The following is an 18,127-nucleotide window of genomic DNA, read 5'->3' on the forward strand; positions in this document are numbered from 1 at the left end:
TTTAAGCATTCCGATTTCTACTTTGGTCTGTTCTCCAATCATCCCTTGGTGTGAGTTAGACAGAGCAAAATGATGGTAAATCAACAGAACGTATAATTTTGTATATTACGCGTCATTACCTCCTTGCTATCTCCATTTTTTGTGTTACCATTTTTTTAAAGACTCTATGGTTTTTGGTTTCGTTGTATGTCATTTGTTTTTCTTTCGTCGAACTATATCCTCTTGTGAGAATATTCTCGAGTTTCTGTTTGATTTATATATATATATATATATATATATATATATATATAAGACAACATCACAAGACTGCACTCAGCACCAATACAATCCTGAAGAAGGGCATTCGCCCGAAAGCTTGAATAAAGGGGTGCAACCTAACATCAGCCACGTCTATGTGGAAGTTCTGCTGCCAATTATTTTAACTGTCCTTGCACCGCCCCGCCATGTTGTGGTTAAGTCGTTTGCTGTCACTATACGTATATATATTTCTTAGAAATCTTAGAATGAAGACCAATTTAACACTCACGGACACACATTCACCAAACCCGTATATCAACACTCACACTCACTCCTCTCTGCCCCTCTGCCCCCCTTTCTCTCACTGGCTCTCTCTCTCTCTTCGAATATATACTGATGGGGAGATGAGATTTTATTCTAAGACATATGATAAGTAGCAGGGAACCGTTCTGCTCACCTAAATAGTGCCATCGAAATATTTTGATTTGTGTTGATTTGTTGTATATATATATATATATATATATATATATATATACACACACACATATATATATATACAGTATACATGTGCTAATATACATTATATATATATATATATATATATATATATATATATGTAGTATACATGTGCTTATATACATTATATATATATGTATATATATTATAAACATCAGTCATGAACTCTTCAAGGCAGTATCTACTAAAGAAGATGCTCGCATTTAAAGTAAATCAGTGTTTGGGCAGGAAGGTATATCTTTCTCTCTGACAATTACTCTGTGATTATTTGCTGACATGGATGCATGGTGTTTACTCGTTTGTTTGTTTTTATATTTCATTTTAGCATGATCCAATGATGAATTAAAGTCTATCCTATGGAAAGGGTCAGTCATTGACTGATGTGTTTTTCTTTTCTAAAAAGAAGCCCTTTTTGCATTCCTAATTTTCGTTTTCTTCTCGTTGAAGAAACCGTCATTAATTGTCACATTCGCAGAATATTTGGTACAGTTACAGTGCCAATACAACAATAATATTGACCATATCAAAGTATGTCATATACAACTCATGTTTTATTCCGAAACAGACAAAATTCTGTCACAATTAGAATTCACACTTTAGTGACTTTTTTTTTGTCATATAGGCGTTATTCACTTCCTTTACTAAGTATTATTAATAGTCTCAACTTCTCATCCCCTGTATGCTTGTTATTCACAAAACACAAATTATTCGGGACTTACAGACAAAAAAGTTTGCTTTTATGAAGGTTCAGTCACACTTCCTTTTGTACAACCCGAATTGTAATTTTGCTTTCTACCACTTATCATTGAAATTACCATGTGCATTCTATATATATCTTCCACTTGATAGAATTGATGCAAGATCACATGAGAAGAATGAAATAAACTGAAACTGAATAAAGAACGCAAAGTTAAACATTAGGAAATACTCTGACGCATAGAAACACACACCATATTTAGCATGCACACCTTCACAAATTTTGCGTATTCACTGCATGAAGCATTCTTTTATGTGACACAAACACATATCTAAAACTGTTCGTGGACGCAGATATAATGTACAAACCTTTTCCATCTCTCTTTTTTTCTTTTTTTTTCTCAGTTGTCAGTTTTTTTGCAATGTTTCTTTGACATTCTACTCATAGCACATCGTATCACGAGCAAGAGGACAATGTGACCAACACGGTATTGATTGTGAACATAGCCTGTTGATTCATTTTCCTTTGCTCTTCCTAAACATTTCACATTTTGCTGAGTTTGTGAAATACATGTTCTGCATGTTGCGCTCTGTCACTAAAGAATACAGCCCTAAACCATTTTCATTCATCCTTCCACCTTGTTTTTGTATTTCGGAAAACACGTACTCTGTAGTAGAAATGAAAACAAATCAATCTATAAGAAAAAAACAATCATTTCAATGATTTGGAAGGATTTTGGTCATTCAGGGAAAAAATGAAACGGCACGTCATTTTGTGTTTCGTCTCATTCATGGCATCTTTACATGGAGGCTGTGCCTTGTGACGACATCAAGAAGATAGTCGTAACATTCGGGAACGCCTGGCTTGTAATCGAAGTTGCAGACACAGTTGGTTTCCTTGTTACAGCAGGGTACGATGGATTTGGTCTTATCCTGGATATCCAAGATAGAAGTACCCTTGACCAGGACAGCCTCGTGAGCTTCGATAGCAGCTTTGACCTGGTCAAGCACGTCTTCGTAACCGCATGTGCCGAGTGGGTAGGCTTCGTCGGGGTCTTTCTCGATGTCGAACAGAAGGGGTGGGTCGTGCAAGGTTACGCAGTCACCTTCGCACTCGTTGCAGAGGAAGTAATCGTCGATGGGGAACCCGCCATCGCATCTCTTCCCGTACTCGGACTGTGAAAGGACGGCCTGGGTGCGGAAGTGGGCCTTGTATTTTCCGACGCGAACTGCCATCAGCTTGTCTTTGCAATAGTAGAAGAAGTTGTCATGGGGGGATGTGGCCCCGTTTAGGATGACGTCCTTGATGTTCTTGCCATCGTAGACACGGTCAGTAGGGAGAGAGGAGCCTGCCAAGTCGGCTGCCGTGACGATGATGTCCATGGAGGTGACCAGCTCGTGGGAGACACCGGGTGTGACCATACCGGGCCAGTAGACGATGTAAGGAATACGATGACCACCCTCCCACGAAAGCGACTTCCCACCTATTTTGGTTGATAAAACAAATCAAAGCCCATTCTTCATCTAATTATCTTCCTCGGTGTATATGTCCTGTTTTAGTGTCAGGCAACATTCTTTATCTAGATTTATGGATTATACCCCGAATCGCGTTATAATAAAAAAAAAAGAATATCTTAGGGCAGAACCACGCTCATTACTTCTGTTTTATTTGTGTCCTGTTATTACAAACTAATAGCATGATATAGTTTTCGTGTGCATTTAGTGATTACAAGCAAGTACTTAACGTTGCTTACGAAAATTTAATATTTTTTTTTTAGCCTTGAATAAGATGCAACCTTGAAATTAAAGGCAGAGAACAACTTATCACTTGCTTATTTATAGAAGGACAGGCTTCTTCAAACCAAATTCAATTTAATTTTAACTCTTTTGCACAAACCTTGGAAAACGTTGGCGCTGCCGCCCTCCTCACAGTATTCTCGATGTGGACCGTGATCGGAGATGAAAAAGACGATGGTGTTGTCCTCGAGTTCGTTGTCTCTAAGGGTCTGCACGATGGTCTCGACACCACTGTGCAACTCGTTTAGGTTGTCTCCATAGCGACCTGAAAGGAAGGAGAAAGACGCAGCGAAATAAGAATAAACTGGATGTTGTGATATGAAAACTTATATAATTTGTTACTTTTATCGTTTTTCATGCCCTTTAAACACTTAATATAGAGTGGTAAAGGCCATAACGAATTCCCTAGGTAAGTATTAATACTTCGAGTTAGCTTTGCAATGTACTGTGGGTTCGAGGGGTGGCACCCTTGCTGCGGTGTGCCAGCACTTTATATACATTAAAAAGTGTAAGGTCCAATACGAAAATTCGCTATGTTCTTGCGTTGATATTCGATGCAATGAGATTGTGTCAAGTGATTGAATAGTACTGTCGCCAGAAATGCTCATGATTTTGTATCTGTTTTCTTTTTGTTTTGTTGAGGGATCATTGTAATTTGATATCTTTCCTATCGTATAGAAAGAATCATCATCATGGGTATCATCTGGAGGCTTACCGCGGCGAGATGAGCAGGAGAAGTCGTCCGATGAGAAGAGACTGGTGTGCATGTGAGCGAAGGCCATGTAGAGGAAAAACGGGTTGTCGACGTTGTTCTCAATAAAGCCGACAGCGTCCTGGGTGAATAGCTGGGTGAGTCCACGGTGCTCGAACGGCTGGGACACGAGGGTTGCGTTGTTGTAGAGGTAACAGACGTCGGTACGGGGGAAGTCCATGTGGAGCTAAATCCAAGGTAGGGATAGTATTTGGTCAGCCTCGCTCAGTGTCTGATTAAAGTGGACAGTAACTAAATGTTGCTGCTCCTCGTTTCTTTCAATGTAAACTGTAAGCAACATTCATTGTGGGGTTCAATATGTAGTTGTTGCCATGTATCTTATTCCAAGTGTCTCGGTATTTTTGTTTTCGTTGCTGGAGTTTCAAAAGGAATAGTCAAAAGTTCTCTAACATTTATTTTCCTCTAATCAATTTTTACCATAATTACCATTGCTTATTTCAATTGCAGCGCTTTGCAAAAACCTCTTAGTTACCAAAAAATGTATAAGTAGTTCTTAAATTGGCTTATTGAAGATTCAAGTTTAAGTTTATCTCTGAAGTTGCCGTACTTTTTGAAGATTTCTTCCTGACGCATGTTTGTGCAGATTACATAGTAAAAAGAAATTAGATTTAATCCTTAATTTTGATAACGAACCCACACAAAGATTCAAACTTATCCATCCAATAAGGGGAAAAATCACCTTAAGGACTAAGAGACACAAGCCAAGCAGCAGGAAATAAGCTGTGGAAAAGTTTTACTAACTTTTCTAGTGGTTCTATATATGTATTTTTTTTTGGGGGGGGGAATAAAATGGAAGAATAGAAGTTCTTTAAAGATTCGCATGTGACCGACATGAACATGAAAAAAAGGCGTATTTACCCCAGTGTCGTCACATGCCCAGCTGTTGCCGAAGGGAAGATTGTGGCCGACGAAATCGAAGCCGTGGTTGTAAGGGAGATGAGCTCCGTCTGTTGAACTGTTTTCATTGATACCTGGCAAGATGTAAGAAAGAGAAAGACAGGGTGAGAGATTCGTTTGTTTTAGGTTTTCGTGTCTTCTTTGTGTATATAACTCTGCAAGGCGGTCATATATCGTGATAAGCATGTAAAGCCTATTTAAGAGCAACTCATGAACTAAAAGGCAACCACGAGCTATTTATAACTTGTCGTTGAAAGTTCTAGAAATTTCTATAATTAATTTTTCCCCATTCTGTTTAATTCATTTGACTAAAAATGTTTTCTCCTTTTCTTGTCTTTTTTATGTCTGGGTCGAGTCGGAAATAGTTTAGGTATTTGCTTTTGTTTGCTAGTGGCATGAATGGCGATTGATAGATAGGGACATATCAGTTTGTCAAGAAACTTTATTTAGTTTATTTTTATAACTTGCATGCACACAGATCTGTAATGTGGTTGAAATAGAAAACATCCTCTAATTTATCCCTGTAAACCGAAATCAGAATTTACGAAAGACTATCTTACGCGATGGCGTACTGTAGTCCTTTGAAACAAATGTGGACATAATCGTGATCATGCCAACAACCCTCTTTATCGACCTCACCACTGGAATCACACCTCGAATGACAATGCTAGCTTTCGATTGTTGCACATCATACTGCTTCGGTGAACTCACCGAGATGCCATTTGCCAATCATGCCGGTGGTGTAGCCGCTTGCCTTGACGGCCTCGGCTATGGTGACTTCGCTCTTCGGCAAACCAGTCTTGGTCCATGGCAAGAAGACACGGGTGTTACCGTACACACCAGTCCTGATCGGGAGACGGCCTGTTGTAAAAAGGGAGAGACAGAATCTTGATCAGTGTAGATAGTTATTAAAGTCTACATAAGTCTACATGTTGAGGTACTGTAGTCTAATTACATAATAAGATTCTCGACCCTCGTTCGCAGGACGAACCCAGGTTCAAGTCCTGTTCCGTGTTTACGTCCGTTGATAAAACGTTTTTACCAACAATGTCCCTCACGACGAGCATGTATAAACGGTGTTAATGAGTAGCAACGCAAGAGTAATGATAATGACAGGTCCCTCGACTGTACATAACAGTGCTAATACTAAAGAGACTGCCCTGGACACATATCTACATTTTATCATCGCCATTATTGATTTATGTAATATTTTAATCATGTGAAATACAATAATCATATGCATGGACGTCTGTTGTATATATTATATTTATTGCACTGGTTTAAAGGTTGTCCTAGTGTTCTCTTCATTCGATGGGGCATCTTCAATACAAGTATTCGTTCATTGATCAGGAAGAGGGGCCATATACTCATAAACGAGCTAATCCAGGAACCCATTCAATTTCTTCTTTCGAGGAAATCAAAAGGGACTTCTTTCGCAAAATATCTTGTGTGATGAAAACGCTCGCATCCGGTTTAATTCAAACTCTGGATTTCCTGTTACAGGGTAAATGCTTTCCTGGAAACGATTTAAATACTCGCCATATCCACTATGTAATATTATAGAGAAAGAAAGGCAAAGAGAAGTAAAAACAGATTAACTTTAGGAGAAACACCAGCAGTCCAAAATGTTTAACAAAAAATATTTTTAACGGGAAATTATGAAGTTTCTATGAAACACACATTCTGCATTGTGGTTGTGAAAAATAAAAATCGACAAAGAAGAAATAGCAGGTCTACAACTGGCACACAACGGCAGTTTTGTTGTTTACGAATGAAATAGGAAGGTAACATGAGGTACTCCGGAAAATGTGCTTGAAACCTATTGATATTGCTGTCACCCTTCTGCGAAACTTGAAGAATACAAAATTGAATATTGCTTAAAAAACACACACACATATGCACACACTCACACACACACACACACACACACACACACATACAACCCACACTGGAGCCGCTACTCTATTCGCACAAAACATACTGAGAACATAAAGAAATGTAAAGTTTATTCGGTTATTAGTAAAGCCTTTTATTAAGAAACAAGAAAGAAAAGAAAAAGAATGCATTGTCATGAGTAAGTATGTTCTATTATACTAGTCAGGAAAGTTGGATACAATCTATCAATGAATTAATGTCCTCACGTGCCAAATGAAACATCATCTTGTTCATGCGGCTGAAAGGTTTCTCAATTAATTCATTTACTGTTTGAATTTTACTGAAAAAAAAAACAGGAGCCCTTGTTATGAGACTTCATCACAAACAGAGATAAGAAATACAAATTTACCATCAAATCGAACGTCATAGAATTATTTAAAGATTCACTACAGCAATTCCAAATCACAGAAAGTTGGACCAAATAGTCCAAATTTTATAATTATTACGAGCTGATGCATGTCTCAGCAGGGTTTAACCCAGCCTTCATTAACGAGAAAAATAAGTCATTATTGTCTACAATGCTTACCCGTCATGATGGCAGATCTACTAGGTGTGCAGACGGAGTCGCCAACGTACCCGTTGGTGAACCTCAGACCAGCTACGGCCAACTCGTCGATGAAGCCGGGCTCCTGGCTGGGATGACCATACGACGTCAGGTCTCCGTAGCCCATGTCGTCGGCAATCAGGAGGACGATGTTGGGCTTGTCCATCGGGTCTCGATCAGCCCCTGACGGCCCACCCCCTAGCAGGCCTGTGAGAATTTGCAGCCAGTCCGGATAGTCATCGCCGATCTCGTTATGGATAGCGTCGATGATGGTCTGTGGGAGGTCGGCGATGCCGGTCACGTTCAAGCTCTGCTGGCCATTGACAAGCCCAACGAGCAGCGTCAGACTAAGTACAAAAAACTTCATCCTGAGTTCCTTTCACCAGGAGCAAGACGAAAGATGATCTACCCAAATATTTCCTGTAGATTATATAGGATTCTTGGTCATGATTTTTTTCCCTTATCCAGTGCTTGTTCTATTGTTATTTTAATGTAATGTCAGAGACCTAGAGGTATCACAGGTTTTTTGTTTTTTCCGTCTTAAATCTAATCATGTAATCCCTTCAATATGACCACAAGCCTAGTACTAACGCGTAACAAACGAATGGCCTGTGTAAAATACTCCCTTTGTTCACCGGAAAAACAGATTGCCGTCTTCAAATCCGAAAACACATGACATGCATCTACGAAAGCATGAAGCGTTTCTTTTTTAATGATTTTACTGCTCTTTCGTGTCTATCCGATCGTTTTGGGTGCAACAGCTTAAGTATCTAGTCCATCACGTGTTCTGCGCATCCTATGCTTTAAAAAGGGGGAGTTATGATGTAGCTTGGCTCCAAGTGGAAGACACAAATCAGAGAAAGAGAAGAATAGGGATGGAGATTTTACCTTTTTTATCGAGTCAAGCAATCAAAAGCAGCACTGGATAATTCCGAAACACGCTGTGCAAGAGGCAGTGCAGATCAATGCAGTTTTATTTTTCTTGTAGACAGGTGCTAAGATGTACGACAAGGAACAAAATCACATCCCTTACACTTTACGTGAACCGACAGATTGTATTGGGCGATTTGGCTATACTGAAATTGCAGTTCGGAGAGGGGGAGGGGCTAGGAACAGTTACCACCCCCCCCCCCCCACACACTCACCTATGAAAATGTTGTGGGACAAACATATAATTTCGGAGGTGTTGAATCATCTTTTTACCTTTTTATTTTGATCGAAAATTGTTCCTTTGATTTATTTGATTTATTTTCTTCCAACATAATTTCTTGCATAAATCAAGATTCTTTTAAGTAATATCACATAGAATATCAGTATCCAGATTACAGTATACATGGTTCTAAGAAAGAAAATGAATGCGTAAATTAACTCCATAAACAAACAAAAAATTATCATATCATCAAATTTCCAAATGATCACCTGAGGAGAAATTATACAGAAGGACTGCTACTAGAAGCAAATACTTGAACACGTTGCATACCAGGAAACCCAATTTCATAATATACATATTTGATTTAGCAGAATGAAGAAATACTACTGAACATACAAATGCATCTTTTATATTCTATAGTGTATCAATAATAATAGAAATACAGTGAATTATGATTATGATGACAACAGGGTGATGATGAGGAAAAAAAGAATGTGATAATGAAGATGAAAGTGATGGTGGTGATGATGAAGGTAATGGGAAGGAAATTGAATGGTAGGCACATTAACATTGTGTACATCTAATTCTCCAAATATTTTACCCACCTTGTTCAGCAGATGAATTTCATTTCTGATAGAGCGATTTCTCCCCCATGGGGGAGGGAGACACATCATCCCTCGCTCGGTCCCTTTCTGCATATTGTTAGAAAAATTCCCACATATTTCATCATAAGCGTGCGCTAGATTTCTCGTTTAGATTAAAAATTGACTAAGTTCCCTCAGATAATATTTGAGGGGATGTCCCCTTCCAGTCATCCCTCTCATAGATGTCAGGGAAGGGGGAGGGGTGGTGCTACTCCTCCTCACCTTCTCCACTGCGCTCCGTTTTCTCTCACATATCACCCAAGTTTTACCCCCCCCCCCCCCCCCAATGAATAGGGATCAATACCCCGCGAGATTAGCCTGTAACCACTGGCAGAAACCTTTCAATCATTTTCAGCAAATCAAGTTCCCACAGATTAAATGATAAAAATTCAAATGGTATTTGCCTAAAGAAACGTACAACAAATTGTCAACGTAGAGGTTAAGTATATGTATATATATATATATATGTGATTGTTGTCTTGCGGTGATGTTTTTGAATTGTTGGAATCTACTCATCCAGAGAGGTTGGCACCGAAACAATTCACGACTTTTGAACGGATTATCTGATTTCCCTCAGATTTCACTTATATTCCAACATATACGGTATTCTGTTGCAGGGCCCCCTAGGATAACAGTGTTTAAACCACTGATGGGGCTACCCTGGGTAAAGAAAACTGAATAAATAAATAAATAAATAAATAAATAAATACTAGCAATTCACTTGATATAAATCCAAAGTGTCCAACATTCTTGACTTAATGTATGATATTGATCCTTTTTTTTTCGTTTTGTTGTCATTTTTTAGAAATCCCACAATGAAGACACATTCAACACCCACGGACACACACATTCACCAAACCCACATCCACACACACTATCTTGTTCTACAGGCCTATTTCTTTTTATCTGTTCTCCATTCTGCTCTTGCTCTCACGGAAAACATCAGAGTATCAGTCATGTACTCTATAGATTCTATAGAGATGATGCATTCTAAAATTTGGTGCTCACATTTAGAGCATATCGGAGTGTAGTAAAAGGGCAAATCTTTGGGATCATCCCACGAGACTAACACCCACGAGCCATACAGCCCACGAGTTCGACGTTAGGCAAACAGGCCGATATGAAGTCGACACTAGGTTAAAACAGCCAACGAGTTTAACATTCCAACCCGAGGTTTAATTTGTCCGTCTCGTTGGCCGTGTTTGCTCAGTGTCGAACTCATGGGCTACATGACTCATGGGCTGTATGGCTCGTGGACCGTAGGACTCGTCGGTATCTGTGCCTAAAAGCTTTCTGTAAGACAATTTAAAGATCAGTGGATGATCCGTGTAGAATGGGGTAAAACACTTTCTGGTGTGACAAAAATGAATGTTTGCTTGTTTGTTTGCTGGTTGGTTGGTTTGTATTTTTCCTTTAGCATGACCGAATGATAATTTGAGGAATTAAAGTCTATACTAAGATCCATAAAGTGTCAACAGCTGCCTGACACTAGAAAAAGTTTTAAGTTCATTTTTAATTTCAATATCCTTATCTTGGTGATCTCACACCGATGTTTTGTTTTCCGAAAACAAAATTTTAAAGTTGACTGATCTTTGCTATTATTATCTTGGCCAATTTATGTACAAACTCAGTAAAATGGTTAAGTTTAAGTTCTTTTAAGAATTTGAAGAAAAAATTTGCGATTGTTTTCAAGAATTTATCAGAGTTTCATTTCGAAAAACCATATCTTTGTTATAATATTAATATCATGAAGCTGTAGAATTATGCTGATCCTTTAATTGTTGCAAGAAACTGGAAATCCAACTTTATTTCATGTTCAAATCAAGCAATCACTGCTGAGCGACTCCAACCATACATTAACACTCGTCTTGTTGCAGTTTTCTATCTTTTTTTAACTCCCCACCACGTGATCAGTTTATCTCTCTCTCTCTCTCTCTCTCTCTTTCCCCTCTCTTTCTGCATATTATAGCGACTTAGTGTAGGGATTTGTCCAGGATATTTGTTTTGGGTTATTTAGGTTTCCATATCTAAGTTTCTCTTGTTATTTCGATTTTAATGTAGAACAGTATATCAATCAAATAATTTTTTGTGTTACATGTAGGGGAATGCACCCTACGAGCACTGCTTGTTAGCATTCCTCCCCATTTCCAGCATTTCCGGACACTTGAAATATTCTGTAAACTTTTCTTTTGTTATGTATCTTGATGTAATTTATGTATTACATTTCTGTAGAATATTTACATGTTTCTGTTGGAAATGGAAAATGAATGAATGAATGAATCGTTGAAGAAACTGTCTTTAAGACTGCGAATTTAGTGAGTACTGTGACACACACAGTCATAATTGTGCAGCATGCGCACCTCCACAAACTTCCGATGTTGACTGCATTACACAACCTCCTATGTGACAGACAAACACCTCAAAAAAAAAAACTCGCATCTGATCCTTCACCCCTCTGAATAATATCTTTCTTTCATTTAATTTGCCTTGTCCGCCTTGGACTACTTAACATAACAATGTCGGAATTTCGGAGCTTGGTTATTTGTTCCTTGGTCATCGTCTCACTACCGGCAACCAGGGACAGCCTGGTGGTAGTGTCGCTGCCTGGAAAGCAGTAGATGACAGATTCGAGTCCCACTGGTTCCTTTCTTCCGACATGTTTGTTAATTTACAGATCAGCAGTTGCGATCTTAACCAATTTAATTTGTCGAGGGAGACAAAGTGAAGAAATTCGCACCTGAACCGTCACCCCGCTGAATAATATCTTTCTTTCATATTCTTTTCTCTTCCCATTTCTCTCTGTGTCTTTCCTCGTCTTCCCGTTAGTCAATTTTGTAATGTTAAGTTCATTCATACCACCTCTTTTCACGTACAAGAAGACAATGAGACAAAATATAAAGCATTGATTGTGAACATACCACATTTATTCTTCATTTGTTTTTCATAAACATTTCATTATTGCCGAGTCCATAATAAAAATTTAGTTATGCATGCTCAGCTCGTTCACTTTCGATGCGAGGTTATTGATATACCAATTTTGCACCGTAAAGAATACGGCCCGGAACCAATTCCATGCAATATTCGACCTTTTTTCTTTATTACAAAGAATGCATACCCTACAAAAGAACTAAAAAAAGATCAATTTCTAAAAATCTGTTGTCATTTCAAAAGGAGGATTCTGGTCATTCAAAAAGATATTCAACCGATACATCATTTGGTATTTCGTCTCATTTAAGGCAGCTTCACGCCGAGGCTGTGCCTGGTGACAACATCAAGAAGATAGTCGTAACACTCGGGAACACCTGGCTTGTAATCGAAGTTGCAGACACAGTTGGTTGACTTGTCACAGCAGGGCACGATGGATTTGGTCTTATCCTGGATGTCCAAGATAGAAGTACCCTTGACCAGGACAGCCTCGTGAGCTTCGATAGCAGCTTTGACCTGTTCAAGCACGTCTTCGTAGCCGCATGTGCCGAGTGGGTAGGCTTCGTCGGGGTCTTTCTCGATGTCGAACAGAAGGGGTGGGTCGTGCAAGGTCACGCAGTCACCTTCGCACTCGTTGCAGAGGAAGTAGTCGTCGATGGGGAAGCCGCCATCGCATTTCTTCCCGTACTCGGTCTGTGAAAGGACGGCCTGGGTGCGGAAGTGAGCCTTGTATTTTCCGACGCGAACGGCCATCAGGTTGTCTTTGCAATAGTAGAAGAAGTTGTCGTGGGGGGATGTGGCGCCGTTCAGGATGACGTCCTTGATGTTCTTGCCATCGTAGACACGGTCAGTAGGGAGAGAGGAGCCTGCCAAGTCGGCTGCCGTGACGATGATGTCCATGGAGGTGACCAGCTCGTGGGAGACACCGGGTGTGACCATACCGGGCCAGTAGACGATGTAAGGAATACGATGACCACCTTCCCACGAGAGGGACTTCCCACCTGTTACGGTTGACAAAACAAATAATGTCCACTTCATCACCTGCTCTTTCTTTTCTTTACAGATAATCTTAGTTGATGTATGGTTTGTTACATCAACTCACATTGTAAAGAAGTTCATGTTTAACTCATGAGGCAGAGACACGTTCATAACCTAGTCTAGCATTGAAGTGATCTCTACTTTCTTTGTTTCGTCTTATCCAGAGCTTGTAGCAGGGACTTGTCATGATGCAATACTGGTTAAAAAAATGAACAGGTGGATTTAAATTTGAATGATTGAAATAAGACGTAGCGCTCGCAAAGGCAGGTATAAAGAAGTTCTTATTCAAAGAAGAACATATTTATTCAAACCGAATTCAATTCACTTTTAACTCTTTTGCACAAACCTTGGAAAACGTTGGCGCTGCCGCCCTCCTCGCAGTACTCTCGATGTGGACCGTGATCGGAGATGAAGAAGACAATGGTGTTGTCCTCGAGTCCGTTATCTATCAGGGTCTGCACGATGGTCTCGACGCCACTGTGCAACTCGTTCAGGTTGTCTCCATAGCGACCTGAGAATAAGAAGAGAGAAACAGTAGAAATAACATAAACCTGATGTTGCGATATGAGAACTTATGTCCCTGACTTTTCTTCCATTTTTTTGGGTGCCCTTTGAGCACTCAAACAGGGCGGCAAAGGACATATCAATACCCTATCTTGATCTTATCATTATTACTTACGCTGAGCATTGGTTAAGTATAACAGTTACTGCACTCGAGAGATCAACGCCATGGCTGAAGAGTTATGTTTGAGGTCCGGTACAAATTTCGCTACATCCTTTTGTTTGTATTCGATGTAATCTTGATTGTAAGATGGTTGAAGCAGTTCGTGATATGAGTGAATAGTTGCATGGAGAAAAAAATGACTCCACGTATTTTGTATATTACATTATATATATATATATATATATATATATATATATATTGTTGTTCTCTTTTTTCTGGAGGGGGGGGGGTCACTACTATTTGACATCCTTTTCACGTTGCTATATGGAGTCGATATCATTAGACATGAGTACTATTTTTAGGTCTTACCGCGGCGTGATGAGCAGGAGAAGTCGTCCGATGAGAAGAGACTGGTGTGCATGTGAGCGAAGGCCATGTAGAGGAAGAACGGGTTCTGGACGTTGTCCTCGATAAAGCCGACAGCATCCTGAGTGAAAAGTTGGGTGAGTCCACGGTGCTCGAACGGCTGGGACACGAGGGTTGCGTTGTAGTAGAGGTAACAGACGTCGGTACGGGGGAAGTCCATATGGAGCTAAATCGGAAGGTGGATAGTATTTGGTCAGCCTCGCTCAGTGTCTGCCTAAACTGCCCAGTAACTTTATATATAGATTTCGTGGCTTCTGATTTCTTGCCATGTAAACTGTTAGCAACATTCATTGTGGGGTTTTGTTTATTTCAGTTTCTCCATTTTCCGAAAGCCTTTCAGTTGGAAAGATTTTATAAGTAGCTCTTGAATAGGCAACACATTATCAAAGATTGAAGTTCGTGTTTACCTCTAAAGTTGGAAAATATTTTGTATTTTTTTCCTGATTTTGTACAGATTATGATATTAGCATGACAATTTCAATCTAATCTTTAATTTTGATAAAGGACCCACACAAAGTTACGGGAATATCAATCTAATTAGGGAAAATATGACTTTCTGCGGAAAAATTATTCCAGAATTTGATGGTATTGGAGGTATAAGTCAAACAGCAGGAAATGCATTGGGGATAAGGTCTTGCTAGTTTTTTTCTTGTTGTTTTTATTTTTCTGGTGACCAGAACAGAGTTCTTAAAGAATCCCATGTCCACATCAGAAAAAGGCGTATTTACCCCAGTGTCGTCACATGCCCAGCTGTTGCCGAAGGGAAGGTTGTGGCCGACGAAGTCAAAGCCGTGGTTGTAGGGGAGATGAGCTCCGTCACTTGAAGTGTTTTCGTTGATCCCTGGCCATGATGGAAGAGATATATAGAGAGAAAGTGAGATGAATTCGTTTGCTTTAGATTTTTGTGTCTTCTTTGAGTACACAATGCTGCAGAGTGGTCATCAAAATAAAAATAATAAACAAATCTAATGTCTATCCGTGAGCAATCCATGCTCTCAAAGACAACAACGTGCTGTTCAGGGATTGTCATTGCATGTTCTAGAAATCTTACGTTTTGTCCTGTTTATTTTGTTTCCTTTGATTATTTTCCTTTCTTCGCATGTATTCTGTTGTTGAGTAAATTAGCACAATCTTGTCTGAATCGAGTGACCGTTTTTATCAACAATGATAACACACTGCAAGATTTAGGCCCAAGATTTCTAATTGATTGAAAGGAGCTTTAGCAAAATGTGTACTTAAGGTAAATGGGTCACCGTCGATCATTTCCGATTTCATTGAAAGCTCTTTGAAGCTTGACAACGAACGACAGACACATCGTAAAATGTATGTGTGTTCATTTGCCCAGGGCGCGACATCAACTTTTTTCACTGATGGTCCGTTCGGCCAAATAAAATGTGTAAAAATGAAAAAAAAAAATCGATGGCCCGATATATAGGCCTATGTACGGAAATAAACAGAAACATAACATTCAATTTTTGAATTTTGAGTGGTCGATCGATAGCCAGAAGAAGATAGCCTTTTTTGGGAATTTGGCAGCCCGACATTGATTTTTAGTGGTCCCGGGCCACCGGACCACCGTTAATGGCGCGCATTGATGTACCTATCACAATAATATGCAGGTCAGTGAGCTGAAATAAAGCTTAGGTGCTTTTGAAATGGTGCCATGTTTTTGTATGCTAATCATGCTATCGGCAAATAATGAATAGGGACCTGCCAGGTTTGACAAGAAACTTAATTGATTTTGTATTGTATACATTCAGATAGACCCTGTAATATGATTAAAATAGAAAATATCACTGATCGTCGAAAATAGAGATTAGAAGTTAAGAAAGAGGTAGGTCACATTAGCGGCATTATTGAAGTCCTTAGGAACAAATGTAGACAATGCCCACAACCTGCTCATCGGCTCATTGGAATCAAACCTCAAATGGCAATGGAGATTTTCAAACCGTTGCTTAAACTTTACAAGAGACAAACTGTTTTCAAAACTCGGTGACTGGACTTGACCACATGATGCTGCTTCGGTGAACTCACCGAGATGCCATTTGCCGATCATGCCGGTGGTGTAGCCGCTTGCCTTGACGGCCTCGGCGATGGTGACTTCGCTCTTCGGCAAACCAGTCTTGGTCCATGGCAAGAAGACACGGGTGTTACCGTACACACCAGTCCTGATCGGGAGACGGCCTGTTGTAAGAATTCAGGAGAAGAGACAGAGTGGTTGATCAGGCTTGATATAATTGATACACTGCACCATCTTAACATGTGGAATGGAATAGTGGAAATGAAATTAATTTGAACTTTGAACTTTTTTAACTTTGAACTTTTTTAACTTTGAATCATTGGCTTTCATGGCGCCCACTGCACTAATAGGTAGAGATTTGATTTTGTACACGTTTTTATCAAATTCAAAAGAAAAATTGTGCATTATAATAGAGCAAACATATAGATATTTGAAGATATAGATGTATAAAAAAGATAAAGATTGATGTACAGATACATCGACATATTTCTCTATTATTGATCAGAATATGAACAGTTCTAAACAGACCTCAACAGTCGAGATGTTATCATTGTAGTGGTTACATCTGAAAAAAAACCCCGTGTCATCCAGCCTTAATGAGCAAGAAAACACTAAGTCGGTATCGTTTACTTACCTGTCATGATGGCTGACCTACTGGGGGTGCAGACGGAGTCGCCGACGTATCCGTTGGTGAACCTCAAACCAGCTACGGCCAGCTCGTCGATGAAGCCGGGCTCCTGAGTGGGATGACCGTATGACGTCAGGTCTCCGTAGCCCATGTCGTCGGCAATCAGGAGGACGATGTTGGGCTTGTCCAAAGGATCCCGATCTGCGCCCGACGCCCCGCCGGTCCCCATGAGAATTTGCAGCCAGTTCGGATAGTCATCGCCGATCTGCTCATGGACAGCGTCGATGACGCTCTGCGGGAGGCTCTGGGCAGTCGGGGAGCCCTGGGCATTGATAAGCCCGAAGAGCAGCGTCAAGCAAAAGCAGACGAGAGACTTCATCCTTAGTTCCTTTCACCAGAAGCACGATGAAAGATGCCCTACCCAAATATTTCCTGCAGATTATATAGGATTCCGTTCATCTGCGTTTCTCGTAAAACAATACCCTTTTCTATTTTTATTCAAATTTTATCCCAGATACCCAAGAATGCAATGGTTATTCGTCTTCTTTTTACCTCTTAACAATAATCATGTAATCTCTTCAATATTACTGCCACTTGACATGGAGGCGTACCAAACGAATGGGCCGTGTGAAAAAGTCTCTTTGTTCACTTTAAAACAGATCGTCGTCATTGAATCTCAGAAGAGATGTCACGCATCTACGAAAGCACGAAGCGTTTCTTTTTATGTTTTTACTTCTCTATCCGATCGTTTTAGATGCAACAACTTGATTATCTAGTCCATCACGTGTTACTAGCATCATATGCTTAAAGGAGGGGCGTTATGAGGTGGTTTGGCTCTAACTGGAAGAACTTAAAGGGATGCTATAGTGTTGGTGGAAATGAGGATTGGGCTCCTAATTTTTTTTTTTTTTGCGAGAAACCAAGACACCACTTGTGAAATGATATGGAACATGAAATTCTAAGAGGAATTCAAACTTTATTAAATGAAAATCGTTTTTGGAATGGCCGAGATATCCAAAAACAAAGTAAAACAAAGTGCTGCTATTAAAAGGTGGGTCCTAAATTTTATTGGGATTGCGCTTGTTTTTTTTTTATATCTCAGCCATTTCCAAACCAATTGTCATTAAATATGTTTCATAATAAAAATATGTTTTCATTATCCATGTTTCATAAGAGGACTCATCAGAAATTGTTAAAAACCTAAAGCTGGGTCTCAACCAAAACTATACGATAGTTTT

General features: G+C 39.6%; 2 protein-coding genes across 2 annotated transcripts; both read right to left on the reverse strand.

The window, feature by feature from the left end:
* Nucleotides 1–2,238: 2,238 nt before the first annotated feature.
* Nucleotides 2,239–7,761, reverse strand: LOC139724454 (arylsulfatase-like). The gene is made up of 6 exons (XM_071635595.1): nucleotides 7,377–7,761; nucleotides 5,627–5,776; nucleotides 4,877–4,989; nucleotides 3,962–4,184; nucleotides 3,347–3,511; nucleotides 2,239–2,933 (listed from the first exon to the last, which is right to left on the reverse strand). The coding sequence occupies exons 1-6, from the start codon at nucleotides 7,759–7,761 to the stop codon at nucleotides 2,239–2,241; spliced, it is 1,731 nt and encodes a 576-aa protein (XP_071491696.1).
* A 4,658-nt stretch (nucleotides 7,762–12,419) lies between these two features.
* On the reverse strand, nucleotides 12,420–17,268 carry LOC139724455 (arylsulfatase-like). Its single transcript, XM_071635596.1, has 6 exons — nucleotides 16,896–17,268; nucleotides 16,276–16,425; nucleotides 14,970–15,082; nucleotides 14,185–14,407; nucleotides 13,498–13,662; nucleotides 12,420–13,114 (listed from the first exon to the last, which is right to left on the reverse strand). Exons 1-6 carry the CDS (start codon nucleotides 17,266–17,268, stop codon nucleotides 12,420–12,422), a joined length of 1,719 nt encoding a protein of 572 aa, XP_071491697.1.
* Between the last annotated feature and the right edge of the window lie 859 nt (nucleotides 17,269–18,127).

Source organism: Diadema antillarum, unplaced genomic scaffold, assembly GCF_040938485.1.
Source record: "Diadema antillarum isolate AM-2024a unplaced genomic scaffold, OU_Dant_1.0 scf00000215, whole genome shotgun sequence".
Taxonomy (NCBI): domain Eukaryota; kingdom Metazoa; phylum Echinodermata; class Echinoidea; order Diadematoida; family Diadematidae; genus Diadema; species Diadema antillarum.